We start from the raw sequence: 24,242 nt of genomic DNA, 5'->3' as shown, positions 1-24,242 counted from the left end.
GGTACTAGATGAGTAAGATGGGGAGAGAGGTACTAACACAAAGGTTAGCAAGGTTCTTAAAACTTTCATTGGTCATTTTATTGTGAAACAGCCCCATCAGGTATGAGGGTTATGCCATGTGACCTTTTATTTGGTGAGGCTAAAAATTATTTTTTAATATGGATAAGTAAAAGTGAAAAATCAACAGAAATTTGGCAAAAAGATGAATATAAAAATTGTAAAATGAAGTCTAGATCTTCACGGAACAGTCTTAAAGGGTTAGAAAACCATTCATGTTAGTGCGTGCTAAGTCGCTTCAGTCGGGTCTGACTCTTTGTGACCCCATGGACTGTAGCCAGCCAAGACTCCTCTGTCCAAGGGATTCTCCAGGCAAAAATACTGGAGTGGGTTGCCATGCCCTCCTCTGGGGATTTTTCCCGACTCAGGGATCACACCCGTGTCTCTTATGTCTCCTGCACCAGCAGGCAGATTGTTTACCACTAGTGCCACCTGGGAAGAAAACCACAAAAAAACCTGAAAACGTAGAATGTTCGGACCCCTGAAGAAACGAGGATACCATCAGACGACACCGGACCTTGAAAATTTTTTAAAATGACACAAAACACTTAAATGGTTAATATAGAGCCCAAAGGCAGGTGAGTAGAGAAAAGTGGACTCAACTTTGCCTACTGAGTGCTCTATGCCTTCATAGCTCTCTACCGACATCTGAATTATTATTTAATCACTAAGTCATGTCCACATCTTTCGTGACCCCATGGACGCCAAACTCGCCAGGCTTTTCTGTCCATAGGATTCTCCAGGTAAGAATACTGGAGTGAGTTGCTATTTCCTTCTCCAGGGGATCTTCTCAATCCAGTGGGATCAAACCCATGTCTCTTGCCTCTCCTGAACTGGCAGAAGGAATTCTTTATCACTGAGCCACCTGGGAAGTCCACCCACATCTGAATGGAGGATGAAAAAAGCTAGAAGAAATATTTTACTGCAGTCTTATATAATTTTCTCAGCCAATAAGGGTGGCCCTCAAGGAGAAGAGAAGTCAATGGTCCTTCTTAGGACAAAACAACAGACCCCTCTACCTGGAGATGGGTCTGCTTTACCAGCAACCTGTGTTGCCCAAAACAGAAAGCCAACAAATGATGCAAGATCCAGAGTGGTGGGGGAGACACACACAAGTTCCTTCTCAATGACAGGACCCAAAGGAGGGCACCTATGGCGGGCAGAGTAATGCACCTCTCCCTGCCCCATCAAGGAGTAGTAGTACTGTTAATCGCTCAGTCGAGTCTGACTCTTTGTGACCCCATGGACTGTAGCCCACCAGGCTCCTCTGTCCCTAGGATTTTCCAGGCAAGAATACTGGAGTGGGTTGCCATCTCCTCCCCCAGGGGATCTTCCCAACCCAGGGATCGAACCCACATCTCTTACATCTCCTGCACCGGCAGGCAGGTTCTTTACCACTAGCGCCAGCTGGGAAGCCCTTGGGAAGATCCCCTGGAGAAGGAAAAGGCTACCCACTCCAGTACTCTGGCCTGGAGAATTTCATGGACTGTATAGTTCATGGGGTCGAAAAGAGTCAGACACGACTGAGCCCCACCAAGATATTCACCTAATTCCCAGAACCTGTGACTAAGCAATGTTGCATATAAGAGACTCAAGATATGATTAAGGGTGTAAGCTGAGACTGGGAATTAACCCAGGTGAGCCCTGTCTAATTACATGAATTTTAAAACCTGAGAACCTCTTTGGGCTCTGGTCAGAGATCAGATGAAAGGAGGAAGAGATTTGAAGCATGAGAAGGACTAGGTCCAGGGTTGCTGTCTTTGAACGTGAAGGAAGGAGGCCTCTACCAGCCAGCAATCAGCAGCCAGCCAGCAAGAAAATGAGGACCTCAGTCCTACAACCACAAGGAACTGAACTCTGCCAACAGTGGGAAAGAGCAAGAAACAAATTCTTCCCTAGAGGCTCCAGAAAGAAGCCTAGCATGCCCACACCTGGATTTTAGTCTGGCAAGACCCCTTCAGACTAACCTAGAAAACTGCAAAAAATAATTCATAGCTATGGTAATTTGTTACGCCAGCAAAAGAAAACTAACACAGCACCTCTGTTACAAGTCAAGCCATTTTTTCCTCTTTTAAAATATGGACAAGCATCACTCAGGGCTGGGATAAAGGTGGAAAGCTGTGCTTTTCTGACAGGTGACGGTTTTGCTACTTGGAGCAGTGTCTGACAAGGATCAGCATCCACTGAAAACAGCTTCAGTAATGAACATCAAGATGGCTGGTTTATATATAACAATACAATTATCTAGGTTCTAAAAGGAAGGCATATAGGGTATATATAATTAACTGACCTGAGCTGTAAATTGGATGTACAAAAATCCCGTTTTTCCCTCAAAGGGGAGAGAAAAGATCTTCATTCCAGGAAAAAAAAGTCAAGATCCTATTCATATGGTTTATTGGGCTATTTAGCTGTCAGGTTTACAACATCATCATGGTGGAGGGGAGCTTTAAAAGGCTCTGTCCTTTAACCTTCTTCAGTAGTTCTCCCCCTAATTGACTTTTTTTTGACTGTTAAATGTATAACAAAAACTTACATCTAAAGACAGAAGGATATGAATTCTGAAATATTCATTTATAAGAGATAGGTACCAACAAAGAAATTTTAAATACAGCTTCACTTTTATCACCAACTATGTTACTTCTAATATGAATGGCATCTGTTTTACAAACACATTGCACAACTGCCAGGTGCCTGACACTGTCCTTGGCTCAAGAGAGTCAAAATAAGTCCTTGACAAACTGAGCAAGGAAACTGCTGTGTAAACAAAGTTACCCAGTCGTGTCAAAGACTTAATGCAGAAAGCACAGGCATGGTACATGGGTCCCTGGACACCTGTGTAGGTGGGAAGGAAGAGGTTTTGAGATGGGAACAGGAGAAAACCCACGTTTGTTCAACAAGCATATACACAAGGTAGGATACACAGCCACCTTTACAGAAACGTGTACGAACATTACCTTTTCTGAAGAACATGTGGAAAATGCTGGCTCTAAGGACTGAGTGTAAGCAAGGCTAATCAGAGGACTAGAAGGCGACTCAATTTCTCTACACAAGGCTGTCTGAAGACATTTGCCAAGCATTAGGTCAATCTGGCAAAAATGCCACTTTCCCATTATTAAAAGAATGCAAATAAACACCTTCTTTTCTTGAAGCTGAGGAAAATTTTGCATTGCCCACAAATATCTAATTCTTCCCTCTTTCCCAGTTCTCCTCTCCTGGTCTAAGGATGGATAAACTAGAGCAACCACAATACTGAGAGGATCTTGAGTTTCAATTAGCACCTGCTAGCTATTGGAAAGTGAAAAGTGAAAGTCGCTCAGTTGAGTCCGACTCTGTGACCCCGTGGACTATACAGTCCATGGAATTCTCCAGGCCAGAATACTGGAGTGGGTAGCCTATCCCTTCTCCAGTGGATCTTCCAGACCTAGGAATCGAACCAGGGTCTCCTGCATTGCAGGCGGATTCTTTACCAGCTGAGCTATGAGGGAAGCCTAGTTATTGGAAAGGCTGATATTATTATTCATCATAATCACAGGCATACCGCAAAAACTGAGCGTTAACTCCTAAAGAACAAAAACTACTAAAAGATGAAGGCTTTTTACAGTATTAAAATTTGGGTTTTTAAAAAACTGCATGAATTTGAACTTGACAAGAAAAATAAACACCTATCAGCAGTTGCCTGGTAAAGACCTGCTAACAAAGGCAGGTGGAAAGGAGAAAGTCTGCAAATCATTCTTGACAGATGATGTAACTTATACTTTAATGTCAAAAAGGGATGACTACAGAAGTGATTTTTAGGTATTACTTTTATAATATAGGCACAGAGTTCATAAAAGATGAGGAGAAATGTGCATGACTGCTTTCTATACAAGGACGTGTCTCCAATCAAGAGAGCAGTCCCACAAAAGAGATGGGTTTCCCTTGAACCCAAATGTCTCCTAGATAGAACTCTCCTACATGCTGGTGGGAATGTACATCAGTGCAGCCACTATGGAAAACAGTATGGAGGTTTCTCAAAAAATTAAAAATAGAGCTACCCCCATGACCTAGCAATTCCACTCCTGGGTATATATCTGGAAAAAAAAAAAATGAAAACACTAGTTTGAAAAGATGCATGCACTCCAAAGTTCACAGCACCATTACTTACAATTGCTAAGATATGGAAGGAACCTGTGTCCACCAAGAGATGAATGGATAAAGACAGTGTGACACTTACACATATACATACATACATATACAAAATGGAATATTACTCAGCCATAAAAAGAATGAAATTTTGCCATTTGCAGAACATGAATGGACTTGGAGAGCATTATGCTAAGTGAAGTAAATCAGACAAATACTGTGTGATATCACTTATATGTGGAATCTAAAAAAATACAATGAACTAGTGAGTGTAACCTAAAAGCAGCAGACTCACAGATAGAAGAAACTAGTGGTTACCACGGAGAAGGCACTGGCACCCCACTCCAGTACTCGTGCCTGGAAAATCCCATGGACGGAGGAGCCTGGTAGGCTGCAGTCCATGGGGTCGCGAAGAGTCGGACACAACTGAGCGACTTCACTTTCACTTTTCACTTTTGTGCATTGGAGAAGGAAATGGCAACCTGCTCCAGTGTTCTTGCCTGGAGAATCCCAGGGACGGGGGAGCCTGGTGGGCTGCCATCTATGGGGTCGCACAGAGTCGGGCACGACTGAAGCGACTTAGCAGCAGCAGCAGTGGTTACCAGGGACGAGGGGAGGGGTGCAACATAGAGGTGGAGGAGAGGGAGGTCGAAGACAGATGCAAGGATGTACTGCATAACATGGAAAATATTGCTAACATTTTGTAATAATTTTAAATGGGATGCAACCTTTAAAAATTATATAAAAAAATAAAGAAATATCTCTGTAGATGGGCCTCAGAGCCATAAAAAAAAAAGTGAAAATCCATAAAAGGAGAAAAAAAAAAAATCAAGAAAATGAGAAAAAAAAAAAAGCTTGAGCTCAGGTCTGCTTGTTTGCAAAGCCACATTTCTCCCCAGCCCTTAACTGAGGAAGTCAAACCACTCTGCATGACTTCTTTATGGAAGAACACTCGGGAACAGAATGCACTCAGGAGAAGAAAGAGGTCAAATTACCCTTCGCTACAAAGCCATCCCTGCTAATAAAGTCCAGGCAGTCAACACGAGAACATGATTTATGGACCCACATCTCTAATTTGGCAAAAAAAAAAAAAAAAAAAAAAAATTGAAATGCAGTTTTTACTTAGATGAACGGGAAAGGAAATACTCTCTGAAAATAAAAATAAACAGACTCAAACTGCAGGGAGTTTGGAAACTTCCCTGGTGGTTCAGTGGTTAAGATGCCACATTTTCACTGCAGGGGGCGTGGATTTATCCCTGGTCCGGAGACTGAGATCCTGTATGCCGTGTGATACAGCAAGAGGAAGCAAAAGAGTGGAAGGATTTTTAAGGGACTGAGAGAGGAACTTACATAGATTTGGTTTCTCTTGTAGCGCTGGTACAAGTTGTGCATGATGGCACCCCCATGGAGCTCCGCCAGGGTGGCCATGTCATCCACGCCCTCCTCATCCATGGGGTGCATGGGCGTCACCTTCTGGTGTGTGATTGTGCTCTGCTTGTACGTGAATACCTGATGGGGGGAATGAATTCACAGCTTAATTATGGGCAATGAACAGTTTCCACTGACCATTTCCCAACTTACAATACAATCTCGACAATACCAGCAAAAGGATCCTGAATCCACCGGCAAAACTCAGACTGCAGAGAACGCTTTCATTTCCTTCACGCCACCTACCTATTTTTGTGCTAGGTTGCTTCAGTCGTGGCTGACTCTTGGACCCTAAGGACTGTACACCAAGCTCCTCTGTCAGTGGGATTCTCCAGGCAAGAATACTAGAGTGGGTTGCCATTTCCTCCTCCAGGGAATCTTCCCAACCCAAGGATCGAACCCACGTCTCTTATGTCTCCTGCACTGGCAGGAGGGCTCTTGGCCACTAGCTCCACTTGGGAAACCTCATCTATTTTTAAAGGTAGCAAACTATTTTGACAATTGACATCTGATGTTTCTAAAAGACATCCGTTCAAGTACTAACCCACCTATGGGAATCACAGAAATGATAACATTTTCAGTTCACTTTTCTCCCACTGATACAAAGCAGTAACAGTTAAGAAGCTGGCTGACCAACCTTTCAGAAAGTAATTTGATTTCACTGTATAATATATTCAAGGGACCATGGGATATAGTTCAAAGCTTCCTAATAAAGCTCTTCAATTTAAGTGTTGTCCCAAAAATTCACCATACAGTCTGTACATTTGTTCAGAGACTGCAACACAGCTTCTCAGGAAAGTCCGAAAAATACTCTTAGGCACGATCCCTTCTCAACTGAGATATATAAAAAGCATTCCTGTGATCTTTAGGAAAACAAATCCTCTCAGGTTTAAAATCTAACTGGTTTGGGACTTCCCTGGCTGTTCAGTGGTTAAGACACCACGCTTCCACTGCAGGGGGCACAGGTTCAATCCCTGGTTGGGGAACTAAGATCCTTTATGCAACAGGGAGCAGGCAAAAAGAAAAGTTAAATAAATAGGGACTTTCCTTGGTGGTCCAGTGGCTAAGACTCTGATCTCCCAATGCAGGGGCCCTGGGTTCAATCCCTGGTCAGGGAACTAGATCCCACATTCCACAACTAAGATCCTGTGTGGGGAAATAAATAAATCTTTTTTTTTTTAAGTTAAATAAATAAATCATAATTGGTTTGCTTGTTTGACAGCCTGAAAGTGAAAGTCGCTCAGTCGTGTACAACTCTGCGACCCCATGGACTATACAGTCCGTGGAATTCTCCAGGCCAGAATACTGGAGTGGGTAGCCTTTCCCTTCTTCAGGGGATCTTCCCAACCCAGGGATCAAACTGGGGTCTCCTGCATCGCAGGCAGATTCTTTACCAACTGAGCCACAAGGGAAGCTCTATCTTGCTTTAAACTCCAAAACCAGTGGCGGGTGCTGCATGTGTGTTGTGTTGTATTGTTTTGTTGTTGTTGTTTATTTGCTAAGTCATGTCCGACTCTTTTGCAACCTCATGACTGTAGCCCACCAGGCTCCTCTGTCCATGGGATCTTCTGAGCAAGAATACTGAGTGGGTTGCCATGTCCTTCTCCAGGGGATTTTCCCAACCCAGGGATCGAACTCACATCTCCTGCACTGGCAGGTGGGTTCTTTACCACTGAGCAACCGGGCAAGCCCACTGTACTGTGTACCAGAGACAACTCTGACACTGCAAGACTGATTACAGAACGCGCATGGACTTCTCAAATCCACACGGGGTTCTTTCATCACCACTGATTGGGTAGAGTACTAACTGCACCCATTCAGCTTCGTACGCTGACCAGTTTGACCAGATTTACAAACTCCTGTCCATAAACAATCATTCCATGATGGAGTCTACCCCCTATTTATTCACTGTATACTTTTATATACAGTGAATAATCACAGAAAAGTAATCCAGCTGATCACATGGACCACAGCTTTGTCTAACTCAATGAAACTATGAGCCATGCCATGTATGGCCACCCAAGACAGATGGCTCATGGTGGAGAGTTCTGAAAAAACATGGTCCCGTGGAGAAGGGCATGGCAAACCACTTCAGCATTCTTGCCTTGAGAACCCCACGAACAGTATGAAAAGGCAAAAAGATAGGACACTGAAAGATGAACTGCCCAGGTCGGTAGGTGCCCAATATGCTACTGGAGATCAGTGGAGAAATAACTCCGGAAAGAATGAAGAGACGGAGCCAAAGCAAAAACAACACCCAGCTGTGGATGTGACTGGTGATGGAAGTCAAGTCCAATGCTGTAAAGAACAATATTGCATAGGAACCTGGAAGGTTAGGTCCATGAATCAAGGTAAATTAGAAGTGGTCAAACAGGAGATGGCAAGAGTGAACATCAACATGTTAGGAATCAGTGAACTAAAATGGACTGGAATGGGCGAATTTAACTCAGATGACCATTATATCTACTACTGTGGGCAAGAATCCCTTAGAAGAAATGGAGTAGCCCTCATAGTTAACAAGAGAGTCTGAAATGCAGTACTTGGATGCAAACTCAAAAATGACAGAATGATCTCTGTTTGTTTCCAAGGCAAACCATTCAATATGACAGTAATCCAAGTCTATGTCCCGACCAGAAATGTTGAAGAAGCTGAAGTTGAATGGTTCTATGAAGACCTACAAGACCTTCTAGAATTAACACCCCCAAAAGATGTCCTTTTCATTATAGGGGACTGGAATGCAAAAGTAGGAAGTCAAGAGATACCTGGAGTAACAGGCAGATTTGGCCTTGGAGTACAGAATGAAGCAGGGCAAAGGCTAATAGAGTTTTGTCAAGAGAACACACTGGTCATAGAAAACACCGTCTTCCAACAACACAAGAGAAGACTCTACACACGGACATCACCAAATGGTCAATACCGAAATCAGATCAATTATATTCTTTGTAGCCGAAGATGGAGAAGCTCTATACAGTCAGCAAAAACAAGACCGGGAGCAGACTGTGGCTCAGACCATGAACTCCTTATTGCCAAATTCAGACTGAAAGTAAGGAAAACTACTAGACCATTCAGGTATGACCTAAATCAAATCCCTTACAATTATACACTGGAAGTGACAAATAGATTCAAGGGATTAGATCTGATAGACAGAGTGCCTGAAGAACTATGGACGGAAGTTTGTGACACTGTATAGGAGGCAGAGATCAAGACCATCCCCAAGAAAATGCAATAATATATACTAAGTCACTTCAGTCGTGTCCGACTCTGTGCGACCCCATAGATGGCAGCTCACCAGGCTCCGCCGTCCCTAGGATTCTCCAGGCAAGAATACTGGAGTGGGTTGCCATTTCCTTCTCCAGTGCATGAAAGGGAAAAGTGAAAGTGAAGTTGCTCAGTTGTGTCCGACTCTTAGCGCCCCATGGACTGTAGCCTATCAGACTCCTCCATCCGTGGGATTTTCCAGGCAAGAGTACTGGAGTGGGGTGCCATTGCCTTCTCCAGAAAATGCAATGCAAAAAGGCAAAATGGTTGTCTGAGGAGGCCGTACAAATATCTGAGAAAAGAAGAGGAGCGAAAAGCAAAGAGAGAAGGAAAGATATACCCATTTGAACGCAGAGTTCCAAAGAATAGCAAGGAGAGCTAAGAAAGCTTTCCTCAGTGATAAGTGCAAAGAAATAGAGGAAAACCAAAGAATGGGAAAGTCTAGAGATCTCTTAAAGAAAATGAGAGATATCAACAGAACATTTCATGCAAAGATGGGCACAATAAAGACAGAAATGGTATTGACCTAACAGAAGCAGAAGATATTAAGAAGAGGTGAAAATAATACACAGAAGAACTATATAAAAAAAGATCTTCATGACCCAGATAACAACAATGGTGAGATCACTCACCTAGAACCAGACATTCTGGAAAGCCAGGTCAAGTGGGCCTTAGGAAGCATCACTATGAAAAAAGCTGGTGGAATTCCAGCTGAGATATTTCAAGTCCTAAAAGATAATGCTGTGAAAGTGCTCCACTCAATATGCCAGCAAATTTGGAAAGCTCAGCAGTGGCCACAGGACTGGAAAAGTTCAGTTTTCATTCCAATCCCAAAGAAAGGCAATGCCAAAGAATGTTCAAACTACTGCACAATTGCACTCATCTCACATGCTAGCAAAGTAATGCTCAAAATTCTCCAAGTCAGGCTTCAAAGGTATGTGAACCGTGAACTTCCAGATGTTCAGGCTGGATTTAGAAAAGGCAGAGGATCCAGAGATCAAATTGCCAACATCCGTTGGATCATAGAAAAAGCAAAAGAGTTCCAGAAAAACATCTACTTATGCTTTATTGACTATGCCAAAGCCTTTGACCGTGTGGATCACAACAAACTATGGAAAATTCTTAAAGAGATGGGAATACCAGACCACCTTACCTGCCTCTTGAGAAATCTATATGCAGGTCAAGAAGCAACAGTTAGAAATGGACATGGAAAAAAAGACTGGTTCCCAATAGGAAAAGGAGTACATCAAGACTGTATATTCTCATCCTGCTTATTTAACTTACACGCAGAGTATATCCAGAGAAGGCAATGGCACCCCACTCCAGTACTCTTGCCTGGAAAATCCCATGGACGGAGGAGCCTGTTGGCTGCAGTCCATGGGGTCGCTAAGGGTCGGACACAACTGAGCGACTTCACTTTCACTTTTCACTTTTATGCATTGGAGAAGGAACTGGCAACCCACTCCAGTGTTCTTGCCTGGAGAATCCCAGGGACAGGGGAGCCTGGTGGGCTGCTGTCTGTGGGATCGCACAGAGTCAGACACAACTGAAGTGACTTAGCAGCAGCAGCGGCAGAGTATATCATGCAAAAATACCAGGCTGGATGAAGCACAAGCTAGAATCAATATTGCCAGGAGAAATATCAATAACCTTAGATACACAAATGATACCACTCTTGTGGCAGAAAGTGAAAAGGAACTAAGGACCCTCTTGATGAAAGCGAAAGAGGAGTGAAAAAGCTGGCTTAGAACTCAACATTCAGAAAACTAAGATTATGGCATCTGGTCCCATCACTTCATATCAAGCAGATGGGGAAACAATGAAAATAGTGACAGACTCTATTTTTTTGGACTCCAAAATCACTGCAGCCATGAAATTAAAAGACACTTACTCGTTGGAAGAAAAGTTATGACCAACCTAGACAGCATATCAAACAGCACAGACATTACTTTGTAAACAAAGGTCCATCTAGTCAAAGCTATTGTTTTTCCAATAGTCATGTATGGATGTGAGAGTTGGACTATAAAGAAAACTGAGCACTGAAGAATTGGTGCTTTTGAACTGTGGTGTTGGAGAAGACTCTTGAGAGTCCCTTGGACTCAAGATCAAACCAGTCAATTGTAAAGGAAATCAGTCCTGAATATTCACTGGATAGACTGATGCTGAAACTCCAATACTTTGGCCACCTCATGTGAAGAACTGACTCATTGGAAAAGACCCTGATGCTGGGAAAGATTGAAGGCATGAGGAGAAGCGGAGGACAGAGGATGAGATTGTTGGATGGCATCACTGACTTGATGGCCATGAGCTTGAGTCAACTCTGGGAGTTGGTGATGGACAGGGAAGCCTGGCGTGCCGCTACCCGTGGGGTCACAAAGAGTCGGACACACTGAGCAACTGAACTGATTCTTTTCACTGATACTTTTATGTTTGTCCTTCAAATAAAAACACCAAGATGTAAAAGCAAAATATAAACAACACAAAAAATGTGGTCTTCATAAGCACACAAGCTCACATGTACACGTACACACAAAGTAACTTTCTTGAATAGTACCCGCATATTGGGGAATTCTAATTTTAAATATCAACCAGTTGTCTGAATATTCATTGGAAGGATTAATGCTGAAGCTCCAATACTTTGGCCACTGATGCCAAGAGCTGACCCGTTGGAAAAGACCTTGATGCTGAGAAAGATTGAAGGCAAAAGGAGAAGATGGCAGCAGAGGATGAGATGGTTGGATGGCATCACTGACTCAACGGACACAAAATCGAGCAAACTCTGGGAGATAGTGAAGGCCAGGGAAGCCTGCCGAGTTGCAGCTCATGGGGTCACAGAGTTGGACACAACATCTTAACAACAAGTTGCCTGTATGGAAAAGAAATGGCATGTTATTGCAAAAGGGGATGACACGCTAAGAAAAGCAGAAGTACCAACCCGATGGTTTCCATAAACCATGGAAAAAAGTGGCATGTTTTGTTTTATTTTCCAGAGAAAAATGAAAACTTCAGTGGTGGCATTTCTGCCACATAAACCACAAGGGTCGGTCAAAACCAGTCCTGAGAGACTGCTCGAGGCCAGGGCAGATCCCAGGCATCTCTTCTGAGGTCCAGCCACTTTCCCAGCTGTTTCCCGGGCCCAGACAGCTGCCAGGAAAAGCGTCGGCCCCACCTCACAGGGAGGTGGCCAACCCACCACACAAGTGCCTCCCACAGGGTAAGACAGGTCTGGGGCCACTGAGGGCATGGAAGGGGGCTGTGCCACAGCCAAGATGACCAAGTATTAAAGACAAACACCAGGAACTTCAAGCGTGCAGAAACACAGGATATCAGACCCTCATTTTAATTCATTAACATCATACAAGAAAGTCAGGCTAACAGTAGAGGCCATCTTGGGCTTTGCAGGTAGCTCAGTGGTATAAGAATCTGCCTGCCAATGCGGGAGACACAGGTTCAATCCCTCAGTCAGGAAGATCCCGTGGAGGAGGAAACGGCAACCCACTCTAGTATTCTTGCCTGGAAAATTCCATGGACAGAGGAGGCTGGTGGTCTATAATCCATGGGGTCACCAAGAATCGGACACAACTGAGTACACACACACACACACATCCACACCCTACAGCTGACACTTAAAAAATGATATACATAATGCCTAAATATTTATGTTACATGTAACATTCCGTTGTCTTTTTTCACACCCTGGGAACAGTAAGACAATGTATAGTCCAAGTAAGCAGCTCAAGAGCTGGGCATGTGGTCTCTGAAAAAATGGCAATCACTGTAAATTGAGTCCCCACCTTAGTACACGTGACTTCCTCGTATGTTTTCAGATACACGCTGTGTCAGATGTAGGCACGTGGCCATTCCGGGAGTGGGGCAGTCACGAGAATGAGTGCTATTCCTTCTCCTGACCTCAGAGAGAAAGAATCAGGATAGACCGTAACAGTTACAGAAATAAGAGGTTATGTACAGAAAAGAAATATCATGCCAAGACAGAGGGCTGCAGCTGTTCAAAACAGTGATTATTTCAAAGAACAGTGAGTAAAGTCGAGAAAATGTATGTGTGAAGGAAAGGCAGAGAGAACCATCCATTCAGAGATGAGTTAACATTTGCAAAGGTCTTACAGTGATGCCTGGTACATCGATAAGTGTCTGATAAATTAACAAAGAAAATCCATACAATCAAACAAAGTTTTAATGATGTGCTCTAAGCACTGGGAATATTGTGTATGTTCTAATAAGGGGAAGGAAAAAGCAGAAATGGACAAGTAAATATAACACTGTGCAGATGGTGATGAATATCTATGAAGACATAATAAATGAGGGTAAAGGGATTAAGCACCCAGAGGGGTTACTTTACGTTGTGTTCAAAGACATCCTCACTGATCAGGTTAACATCAAAGTAGAAACCCTAAGGAAGGAATGGAAACAGGCCCCTGTGTTCAGTGTGTTAAAGTATATTGGTTGAATAAATAGCTAATTTGGAAATATTTCAAAGAATTAGTAAGACTCACCATCTTGTTCAAGAATTTTTAAGGAGAGCCCCTTGAACTAATGAAGCCCCTTGAAGTCATTCCTATGCAACAACAGACAGGGTACAAGTTGCACAACTTAATCCCCAAACAGCAAAAATGAAAAATCTAGGGCTAAGGAATGGAATTCTTTTTACAGGACTTTTTTGGGCACAAACAACAGCCAAAATGCAATAACAGTGAATTCCTCCAAACCCAACTCAAAACAAACCGAGTGACTTCAACGGGGCATATATTAGAAGAAAGATGGTAAAGGTTAAGAAACGGGGCAAAGTATAGAAGATTAATAGACAGGAAATCAATTTAGAGAAACGGGGCCTCAGAACAAATAGCTCCTGTTATAGGAATAAAAGCCACTGGTCACAAGATGGACTGGATTAAGCGTGGGAACAAAACTAAGGCCACCTATCAACCCTACTGGGGCCTCAGAAAAGGTTTGCCCAACACTGGGTCCACCTCTGAATGAAAAAATGAAAATCAAGTAGTTAATTAATTAGTTGAAAAAAATAGCTGAGCCATTTTCAATCTCCTTTTATTTTAATCCTAGGAAAGTATACATATGGGAGGAAACCCTCATCAGGCTTATGCGCAAGTTTTTATAGTCTATAGTGGCATCCTATATGGGCTTCCCTGACAGCTCAGCTGGTAAAGAATCCGCCTGCAATGCAGGAGACCCCAGTTCGAGTCCTGGGTTGGGAAGATCTGCTGGAGAAGGGAGAGGCTACCTACTCTAGTATTCTTGGGCTTCCCTGGTGGCTCAACTGATAAAGAATCCACCTGCAATACAGGAGACCTGGGTTCGATCCCTGGGTTGGGAAGATCCCCTGGAGAAAGGAAAGGCTACCCACTCCAGTATTCTGGCCTGGAGAATCCCATGGACTGTATAGCCATGGGGTTGCAAAGAGTTGGACATGACTTAGTGACTTTCACTTCACTTCACAGTGACATACATAGATTTCTCTTATTACAATCCATTAGCAACCCCCAGTCACAAGAATCTAACTTTTCTGATCAAAGAGAAAAAAAAGAAAAAATAATCTCATCACGTCCTCTCCTGATGGACAGATGGGATAGATAATCATTCTCAATCTGGGCAACTTCATCTCCCGCGAGCTTGGCATTTCTTCTAGAGAAGTTCTCAGTTTTGCTCTCCAGGGTACAGTTGGCAAGGTTTGTAAACATTTTCAGTTGTCACAACTGGGGGGGGGGGGTGCTACTGGCATCCAGTCTGTAAGGCCAGGAATGCTGCTACAAACATCTGAGAATTATCCAGCCCAAATGTCACGAGGACCAGGTGGAGATACCCGTCTAGGAATGCCCTGATGTGCCTTCCAACCAGATGTCTAGGTATCTACCAGGAAGAAATGATGAGTCAGCCAATGCCTATAAGCGAAACCTTTCATAAAACACAGACAGATCTTTTGGAAACAATTTTAAAGATAAAAACATTTAACAGAGGTAAATCAAAGGTCAGCAGGACAATATTATATAATTTAGTTTTTGATTCTTATTTGACCCAAGTTAAGAAGGGTGATGGTGATGATTTACAATGATGATGGTCACTAAGCAATGGAGTTTACTTCTATTTGTTATTGTTTTCTTTCTTAAGGAAAATTTTTTCCTGGAGTATAGTTGATTTACAATGTTATGTTAGTTTTAGGTGTACAGCAGAGTGAACCAGTTATACATATACATCTATCTACTCTTTTTTAGATTATTTTCCCATATAGGCCATTACAGAATACTGAGTAGAATTCCCTGTGTTATACAGCCGGTCCTTATTACTTCCCTTTAATGGCAGCTGCACTCCAGTATTCTTGCCTAGGAAACTCCAGGGACAGAGGAGCCTACAGTCCGTGGGGTTGCAAAAAAGTTGGACACGATTTACCAACTCAACAACAAGTGTGTATATGAATCCCAATCTCCCAATTTATCCCTCCCTTACCTCCTGGTAACCATAAGCTTATTTTCCACATCTGTAACTATTTCTGTTTTATAGAGTTACAAATAGTATCATTTTCTAATTGTACTGTATTACAGTCGAACAGCATATTCCACACTATTTCCACCCTGTCTCCCTGACCCAGGGCTCTCGGACCTGCCGTTTCTGTGACTGGGCCACTGACACCCCACTAGTCTCCCCGACGTCTCTGCCCAAACGTCACCTTCTCAGAAGGCACCAGTGGTTTTGTGTGAAGGACACCCTGCCACCTTCCTCCTGATTCTATCACATGTGCTGTCTTTCTAGCTCCTGTGACAGTTTGCAATCACGTATCTATTATCTCCCTTGTTTCAAAACCATCTCACTCCCAACTCAGAAACCCCTTGTCAATAGATTTCAACTCTTTGGACCACAACCTACAGGAAAAAAATGTGTTTTACACTGTGAACTACTATTCACACAGTTTCACAAGGGTTTCATAGAACACCATGAGGTTTTGTGCATCCCAGTATCTTCTCTTTCTTTCCAATGTCAGTTGTGGCTCTCTACACTGACTTCACACCTCACCATAGACAAAACTTAGTCTGGAAACTCTACAAAGGCAGGGCGCATGCCTACCTCGTTTCTCAGCAACCAGCCTTGGCCCACCATACAGCCTCAATAAATATTGAATAAATGGTCCTGGCCTTCAAAATGGGTACAATACACAGGGAGAGGCAGTGTTGGGTACTGACCAGATATGGCCTTGGAGTCAGACCCGGCTGGACTCTTTTTTCCTGGATCTATGCTTTCACAGCCCAGGGATAATGAGCCAGACGCTTAACCTCCCTGGCCTGGGATTTTCCCCATTGATAAAGTAAGAATGGTTATGATTATACCTCACTCATAGAATTACTGTGAAAACTAAAAATAATGTGGTAAATGTTAGTCACTCAGTCGTGTCTGACTCTGTGATCCCATGGACTGCAGCCCGCCAGGATCCTCTGTCCATGGAATTCTCTGGGCGAGAATACTGGAGTGGGTAGCCATTCCCTTCTCCAGGGGATCTTCCCAACCCAGAGATTGAACCTGGGTCTCCTGCATTGCAGGCAGATTCTTTACCATCTGAGCTAGCAAGAAAGCCCAATGTGGGTAAAAGCCACAGCAACTGACATCAACAAGGGCTCTGTGAAGGGAGAAATTCCTATAAGGGGGCCATAATGCAAGGAAGTGAAGTGAAGTGGAAGTAGCTCAGTCGTGTCTGACTCTTTGCAACCCTAAGGTCTATATAATCCATGGAATTCTCTAGAGCAGAATACTGGAGTGAGTAGCCTTTCCCTTCTCCATGGGATCTTCCCAACCCAGGGATCAAACCCAGGTCTCCCGCATTGCAGGCAGATTCTTTACCAGCTGAGTCACCAGGGAAGCCCAAGAAGACTGGAATGGATAGCCTATCCCTTCTCCAGGGGATCATCCCGACTCAGGAATCGAACTGGGGTCTCCTGCATTGTAGGTGGATTCTTTACCACCTGAGCTATCAAGGAAGCCCATAATGCAAGGAACAACACAGAATATTCTCTAAGGAAAGAATCAAGACTCTTAGAGATGGAGGGCCCTTCCTCCTCAGACAAGGGCCTGAACACCAGCTGAGGGAGGTAGGGTGGAGCCAAAAGGAGGTGGGGAATTATTTAGGTCTACCTTTTTAATGAGGATCTTGCCCAGCACTGCATCCGATGAAAATCAGTATGACACACTTTCTTCTTCTATTTTAATCCCCTTGCACAAATCTGGCTGGCTTTGTTTAGATTTTCCCTGGAATGCAACATCACTTGTGTGTGGGGGGGTGGGGTTTCTCAATTTACTTTCCATCTTTCTTTCGTTTATTGGCTCATGAATTAAAGCATGATCGACGAGAAAGGTTAAGACTTTTGCCTCCAGACATGTGGCTAAAATGATCATGTAAACCAAAGACAAGCTTCCTCATGTCAAGCTTCATGGACTCTAAGTCTCTGTGGCTATGATCTTATGACAGGCTGTAAAAGGAAGCCACCTACTTAACTGAAACTTTGCCCTGGCCTGTTCGATGGCTGCTCCAAGGAGACCGAAGAAAGTACTTGGGACACAAAAATGTAAAGTCCGCTAGAAAGTTCCACTGAAATCTTATTAACGGCAAAATGATACACGTCTCCTCTCCTAGTGAGCAGGGGGAAAAAAATGGCATCAGCGCTTTGCTTTTAGCTCAAATTTGTCAGAGTAAATACATCTTAATTACACGGCCCAGGGGGGTAAAATGATCTTTACATAAATAAAGATTCTGTTAATTTAACCTCCCCCTTGAGTTTGTGAGATGACTGGCTTCTAATTATAGATAAAACAAGATTATTTTCTTTTTCGGAGACTCAAACTAGTTGTGAGATTAAGTCATTTAAACCATCAGTGGGTTTGCAATGCCCAGTAGGGTGAGATGCATGGCATGTGGGTAATAAACCAAAACAGCAAAGAGAGGTGGGCAGAGGGCACTGGTATTTATTGAGCACTGGCTGTATGAATCAGGCACATTTGATCCTCAGGGGCAAAGGAAACACCATTGCTCACTTCTTAAAGAAACCATTCAAGAAGATTCAGAGAAGTTGGGAAATCTGCCCAACAGCACAAAGCACAGTGAGCAGTCAATTCCCTGAGATCATGGCAAAGGCAGTTCCCACCCCAGAGAGACCCGAGGTCAGAGACAAGCCCGCCTCTGCCACTAACTGGCTGGGACTCCCTGGAACGTTCAGTGGAGTCGATGGTTACGATCCTTGGCCATTTGGAGGAGTTCAGTTCAGTCGTTCAGTTGTGTCCGACTCTCTGTGACCCCATGGACTGCAGCACGCCAGGCCTCCCTGTCCATCACCAACTCCCGGAGTCTACCCAAACTCATGTCCATTGAGTCAGTGATGCCATCCTACCATCTTATCCCTCTGTCGTCCCCTTCTTCTCCTGCCCTCAATCTTTTTCAACATCAGGGTCTTTTCAAATGAGTCAGTTCTTCACATCAGGTGGCAAAAAGTATTGGAGTTTCAGCTTCAACATCAGTCCTTCCAATGAACACTCAGGACTGATCTCCTTTAGGATGGACTGGTTGGATCTCCTTGCAGTCCAAGGGACTCGCAAGAGTCTCCTCCAACACCACAGTTCAAAAGCATCAATTCTTTGGCACTCAGCTTTCTTTAAAGTCCAGCTCTCACATCCATACATGACTACTGGAAAAACCATAGCCTTGACTAGATGGATCTTTGCTGACAAAGTAATATCTCTGCTTTTTAATATGCTGTCTAGGTTGGTCATAACTTTCCTTCCAAGGAGTAAGCGTCTTTTAATTTCATGGCTGCAGTCACCATTTGGAGGAGAGGGGAGCAGAAAGCACAGTGTGCACTGCCCTCCCTGTGTGCCAGGTTTAATTCTCTCACTTACCCCATGATTTTTCATTTATTTATTCTCTCCAGTTCCCTGGGTCATTCGTGCCAGGTTGTGAGCTGGACCCCAGGAGTACAAAGATGAATTAAATGGTCTCTTTCAGAGGGCTTATTGACCACCAAGGGATCAGAAAAATAAACAGGCAATCCTCACCACGTGGTGGGGGCTGTCACAGAGTCAGATGGGAACTGACCACGTGGGATGGCCCAGGGCCAGGCAAAAGCACATAGCCCAGGGCATCCGAGTAGCAGAGAATGGCTTGGAGGGGAGTGGGAGGCTCTCTGTCCGGAGTGGCCCTTGCCCTCTGACCTAAGGAACGGAGGGCTACAGACGTAGCTAAGGAAAGGGGGGCAGACACTTGTTATTTACTCATCATCAAGAACAAGTCAGTATCAAACGTGATGCTAAGAGAGTTTTTTGAGAGACAAGATTAAAGAAGAAATCTTACTACAAAATGCAATTCAAGATCAGTTTTCTAGAAAACTCCACAGGAAAGCAATGTCTGAATCAATGCTAGGAGTGATCAGTACATACACTGTTGTCCCCCAAATGGACAGTGTGTCTTCCTGCTTTTATGTGTGCAAATATCACTACCAAATGCATCAGCGATGACAGGTACAACCCAGAGTCAGGAAGCTCCAGCTACCAGTCACTGACAGTCAGTCTTAACCACTGAACCCGAATCTTTCTGATGACACTTCAGAGTGTGCAGGCAGACGAAGGGGATTAAGAGTCCAAGAAGCCTAAGACAGTCAGGAAGCTAATCTGTGGATAGCACGTCTGTCCAGGGAGCCGGGGAGCCTTGCCACACAACCAGCAGACAAATGCAACTCACTCACTCATCCCGGCAACTGCCTGCTAGCCAAGAGGCGTTAGTCGCTCAGTCCTGTCCAACTCTGCGATCCTATGGACTGTAGCACACCAGGTTCCTCTGTCCAGGCCAAGAATACTGGCGTGGGTTGCAATGCCGTTCCCCAGGGGATCTTCCTGACCCAGGGATCGAACCCGGGTCTCTCACATTGCCGGCAGATTCTTTCCTTACCATCTGAGCCACCAGGGAAGCCCTGCCAGCACAGAAGACCCAGGGTATGCCTCGGTCCCTCCCTGGTGAACCTCAGAGGAAAAGGTTAACAGTCACAGTGACCTGGCATGGCTGTAAGAAATGACTAACACACACACACACACACACACACACGAATATATCATCATATTTACATATTAAGGACAATAAGATCTCCAATCGGAATTTATACCCACATTAAGAACTGTGATTTTATAGAAGAATTTAGTACATATTTCTTTTAAACGCTAAACTATAACACTTTTTTTCTTTAGCCATTAAGAAAAAAATTTAGGAAAATCATCTGCTCAAAGAAAAGTCACACTTGTTCCAGCTGAGCTAGATTCTAAAGCTTCCTTGTCGCTGTTGCGACCACCCAGGCCAAGTCTACCCAGAAAAGGACCATGTTCACACTCCTTAGATCAGTCTTTCCACATCGAAGAATTCAGCGTTCAGAAAACAATCACTATATTTTAATGTGTTTTCTTTATAGAGTTACACTGAGTTACGGTAAGATAAATCTATGACGATATTAGACTAGGCACACACACAGTATAATCCTAAGTTTGTTTGTTTTCTTTAAATACACACACAAGGGTAAACACACAGGCACACACATACACACCAGCAATTGTACTCCTGGGCACTTATTCTAAATAAATGAAAACTTAACGTCTGCACAAAAACATACACATGAATGTTCACAGCAGCTTTATCTGTAACAGGTGAAAGCTGGAAAAGTTGGTCCCAGAAGGTTACATGCTGTATGATTCAATTTCTATTATATAAGATTCCTGAAATGACCCAATTACAGCAAATGAAGGCCAGATTGGTATGGCTGGAGGCTAAGGAGGGGGATGGGAAGGAGACAACCTGCTGGATCCTTGTCCTGATGGAAAGGTTCTACATTGTGATTATCTCATATCCTGGTTGCAATACTGTGGTTCAGTTTTGCAGGATGCTATCATCAAAGGAAACTGGGTAAAAGGATATATGGGATCTTTCTGAACTAGTGCTTACAAATGCATGTGGATCTACAATGATCTCAGAGCAAAACACTTAATTTAAAAAGAAAAAATTTAAGTATGTGCCAAAAGCCTAGAAGAAAATAGATCACAACTCCAATAATGGGTCACAACACTTATAGGTGTTTGTTTTTTAATACTTTTCCATGATTTTTTTCTATTTTCTAAACTTCTTAAACAATTTCAGGCTTAAAGAGAAATCAGTTCAATCAAAATTGTTATTAATGGTCATACCTGGATACATGTAACTAATTCAATGAATCTTTGAAAAATGAGTACTGCAGAACTGCTTTTAAAAAATAACAAAAACAAAATGAAATAGTAAACCTCCCCCAAGGGTCACCAGCTACTGGAAAAAGAAAGGGCCTCCCTGACCCACTTATTTTACACAGAGTAAGTTCAGCCCTTTACACAGAAAGTGAAAGTGAAAAGAAAGTGAAGTCGCTCAGTCGTGTCCGACTCTGTGCGACCCCATGGACTGTACCTACCAGGCTCCTCCGTCCATGGGATTTACCAGGCAAGAGTACTGGGGTAGGTTGCCATTTCCTTCTCCAGAGGATCTTCCCAACCCAGGGATCAAACCCAGGTCTCCCACATTGTAAGCAAGACGCTTTACCGTCTGAGCCACCAAGTGACCTTTACACAGAGTAAGCTTTATACAGAGTAAGTTTCTACAAGCCAAGAAGCACGGATATGACAAAAGCCCAGGAACCTCAATTTTTGAGACAAACGTTCAACAAACTCTCACTTTGGCAGTTCCTTGCCTTCACAGGCAAATTCTACCAAAAGTTCAGGGAAGGGCTAACACGTATCCTGCTCAAATTCTTCCAGAAAATCGCAGAGGAAGGAAAACTCCCAAACTCATTAGGCCACCATCACCCTGATTATCAAAACGAGACAAAGATGCCACACACAAAAAGGGAAATTACAGGGCAATACCCTGATGAACATAGATGCAAAAATTCTCAACAAAATTCTAGCAAAGAGAATCCAACAGCACATTAGAAGGATCATACATCATGATCAAGTGGGCTTTATCCCAGAGGTGCAAGGATTCTTCAATATATGCAAATCAATCAAAGTGATATACCATATTAACAAATTGAAAACTAAAATTATATGATCATCTCAGTAGATGCAGAGAAAGCTTTTGACAAAATTCAACATCCATGTATGATGAACACTCTCCAAAAAGTAGGCACAAAAGGAACATACCTCAACATAACAAAGGCCATACATGACATACCCAGAGCAAACATTATTCTCAATGGTGAAAAACTGAAAGCATTTCCTCTAAGATCAGGAACAAGACAAGGGTGCCCACTCGCACCACTATTATTCAACATAGTTTTGGGAGTCCTAGCCACAGCAATCAGAGAAGAAAAAGAAATAAAAGGAATCCAGATTGGAAAAGAAGTAGACTCGGTTTGCAGATGACATACTATACATAAAAAACCCTAAGGATGCCATCAAGAAATTACTAGAGCTAATCAATGAATATAGCAAAGTTACAGGATATAAAATTAATACACAGAATCTTTGCATTCTTATACACTAACAATGAAAAATCCAAAAGAGAAATTAAGGAAACAATCCCATTCACCATTGCTAAAAGAATAAATACCTAGGAATAAACCTACCCAAAGAGAAAAAAGACCTGTAGGCAGAAAACCATAAGACACTGATGGATGAAATCAAAGATGACACAGAGGAACAGATATACCATGTTCCTGGATTGGAAAAAAATTAATATTGTTTAAGTGACTATACTACCCAAAATGACCTACAGATTCAATGCAATCCTTACCAAACTACCAATGGTATTTTTCACAGAACTAGAATAAAAATTTTAGAATTTGTATAGAAATACAAAAGACCTTGAATAGCCAAAGCAATCTTAAGAATGGAGCTAGCAGAATCAACCTGTCTGACTTCAGACTATAGAACAAAGCTACAGTCATCAAGACGGTATGAAAGAAAGAGGCAGTTGCTCAGTCATGCCCAACTCTTTGCAATCCCATGGACTACAGCGCACCAGGCTCCTCTATCCATGGGATTTTCAAGGCAAGGATACTGGAGTGGTTTGCCATTTCCTTCTCCAGGGGATCATCCCAACCCAGGGATCAAACCTGGGTCTCCTACACTGCAGACAAACTCTTCACCAATTGAGTTGTATGGTACTGGCACAAAAACAGAAATATAGACCAATGGAACAAAACAGAAAGCCCAGAGGTAAGCCCATGCACCTACAGGTACCTTATCTTTAACAAAAGAGGCATACAAAAGACTATACCATTGAGAAAAGACAGTCTCTTCAATATGTGGTGCTGGGAAAACTGGACAGCTGCATGAAAAAGTATGAAACTAGAACACTAACAGCATACACAAAGATAAACTCAAAATGAATTAAAGACATAAATGTAAGGCCAGAAACTATAAAACCCTTAGAGGAAAACATAGAACACTTTTTTGACATAAGTCACAGCAAGATCCTCTATGACCCATCTCCTAGAGTAATGGAAATAAAAACAAAAGTTAACAAATGGGACCTAATTAAACTTAATTAGGAAGGAAACTATCAACAAGGTGAAAAGACAAGCCTCAGAATGGGAGAAAATAACAGCAAATGAAACAACTAACAAAGGATTCATCTCTAAAATACATAAGCAGCTCATTTAGCTCAATACCAGCAAAACAACCCAATCAAAAAGTGGGCAGAAGACCTAAACAGACAGTTCTCCAAAGAAGACATACAGATGGTTAATAAGCACATGAACAGATGCTCAGCATTGCTCATTATTAGAGAAATGCAAATCAAAACTACAATGAGGTTATCACCTCACACTGGTCCAAATGGCCATCATCAAAAAATCTACAAACAATAAATGCTGGAGAGGGTGTGGAGAAAAGGGAACCTTCTTGCCCTGTTGGTGGGAATGTAAACTGATACAGCTATTACAGAGAACGGTACAGAGATTCCTTGAAAAACTAGGAATAAAACGATTGATCCAACTATTCCACTACTGGGCATATACCCTGAGGAAACTGAAAAAGACACATGTATCCCAATGTTCACTGCAGCACAATTTACAATAGCTAGGACATGGAAGCAGCCTAGATGTCCATCAACAGATGAATGGATAAATAACTTGTGGTACATATACACAATGGAATATTACTGGGCCATAAAAAAGAACACATTTGACTCAGTTCTAGTAAGGTGGATGAACCCAGAACCTACCATACAGTGAAGTAAGTCCGAAAGAGAAAGGCAAATATTGCACATTAACACATATATATGAAATCTAGAAAGATGGGACCAATGAACCTATTTGTAGGGCAGCAGTGGAGACGCAGACATAGAGAACAGACTTGTGGATGCACTG

At 42.9% G+C, this 24,242-nt stretch overlaps 1 protein-coding gene across 10 annotated transcripts in view; it reads right to left on the bottom strand.

Annotated features, from left to right (window-relative positions):
* MYO10 (myosin X) overlaps window positions 1-24,242 on the bottom strand; it is a 255,150-nt gene that overhangs the window by 136,653 nt on the left and 94,255 nt on the right. For all 10 annotated transcript variants that reach the window (XM_081519314.1, XM_081519315.1, XM_081519313.1 and 7 more), the window contains one exon: window positions 5,530-5,688. Coding sequence is in view for 3 of the 10 variants with exons in the window: in XM_081519308.1 (XP_081375434.1) it covers window positions 5,530-5,688 (159 nt within the window). In the remaining 7 variants the exon portion in view is untranslated. The remainder of the gene's footprint in view (window positions 1-5,529; window positions 5,689-24,242) is intronic.

Source organism: Giraffa tippelskirchi, chromosome 8 (assembly GCF_054371585.1).
Source record: "Giraffa tippelskirchi isolate mGirTip1 chromosome 8, T2T-mGirTip1v1.2.pri, whole genome shotgun sequence".
Lineage (NCBI taxonomy): Eukaryota > Metazoa > Chordata > Mammalia > Artiodactyla > Giraffidae > Giraffa > Giraffa tippelskirchi.
Note: the sequence above shows the minus strand (reverse complement) of the source record. Positions and strands in the feature narration are given on the sequence as shown.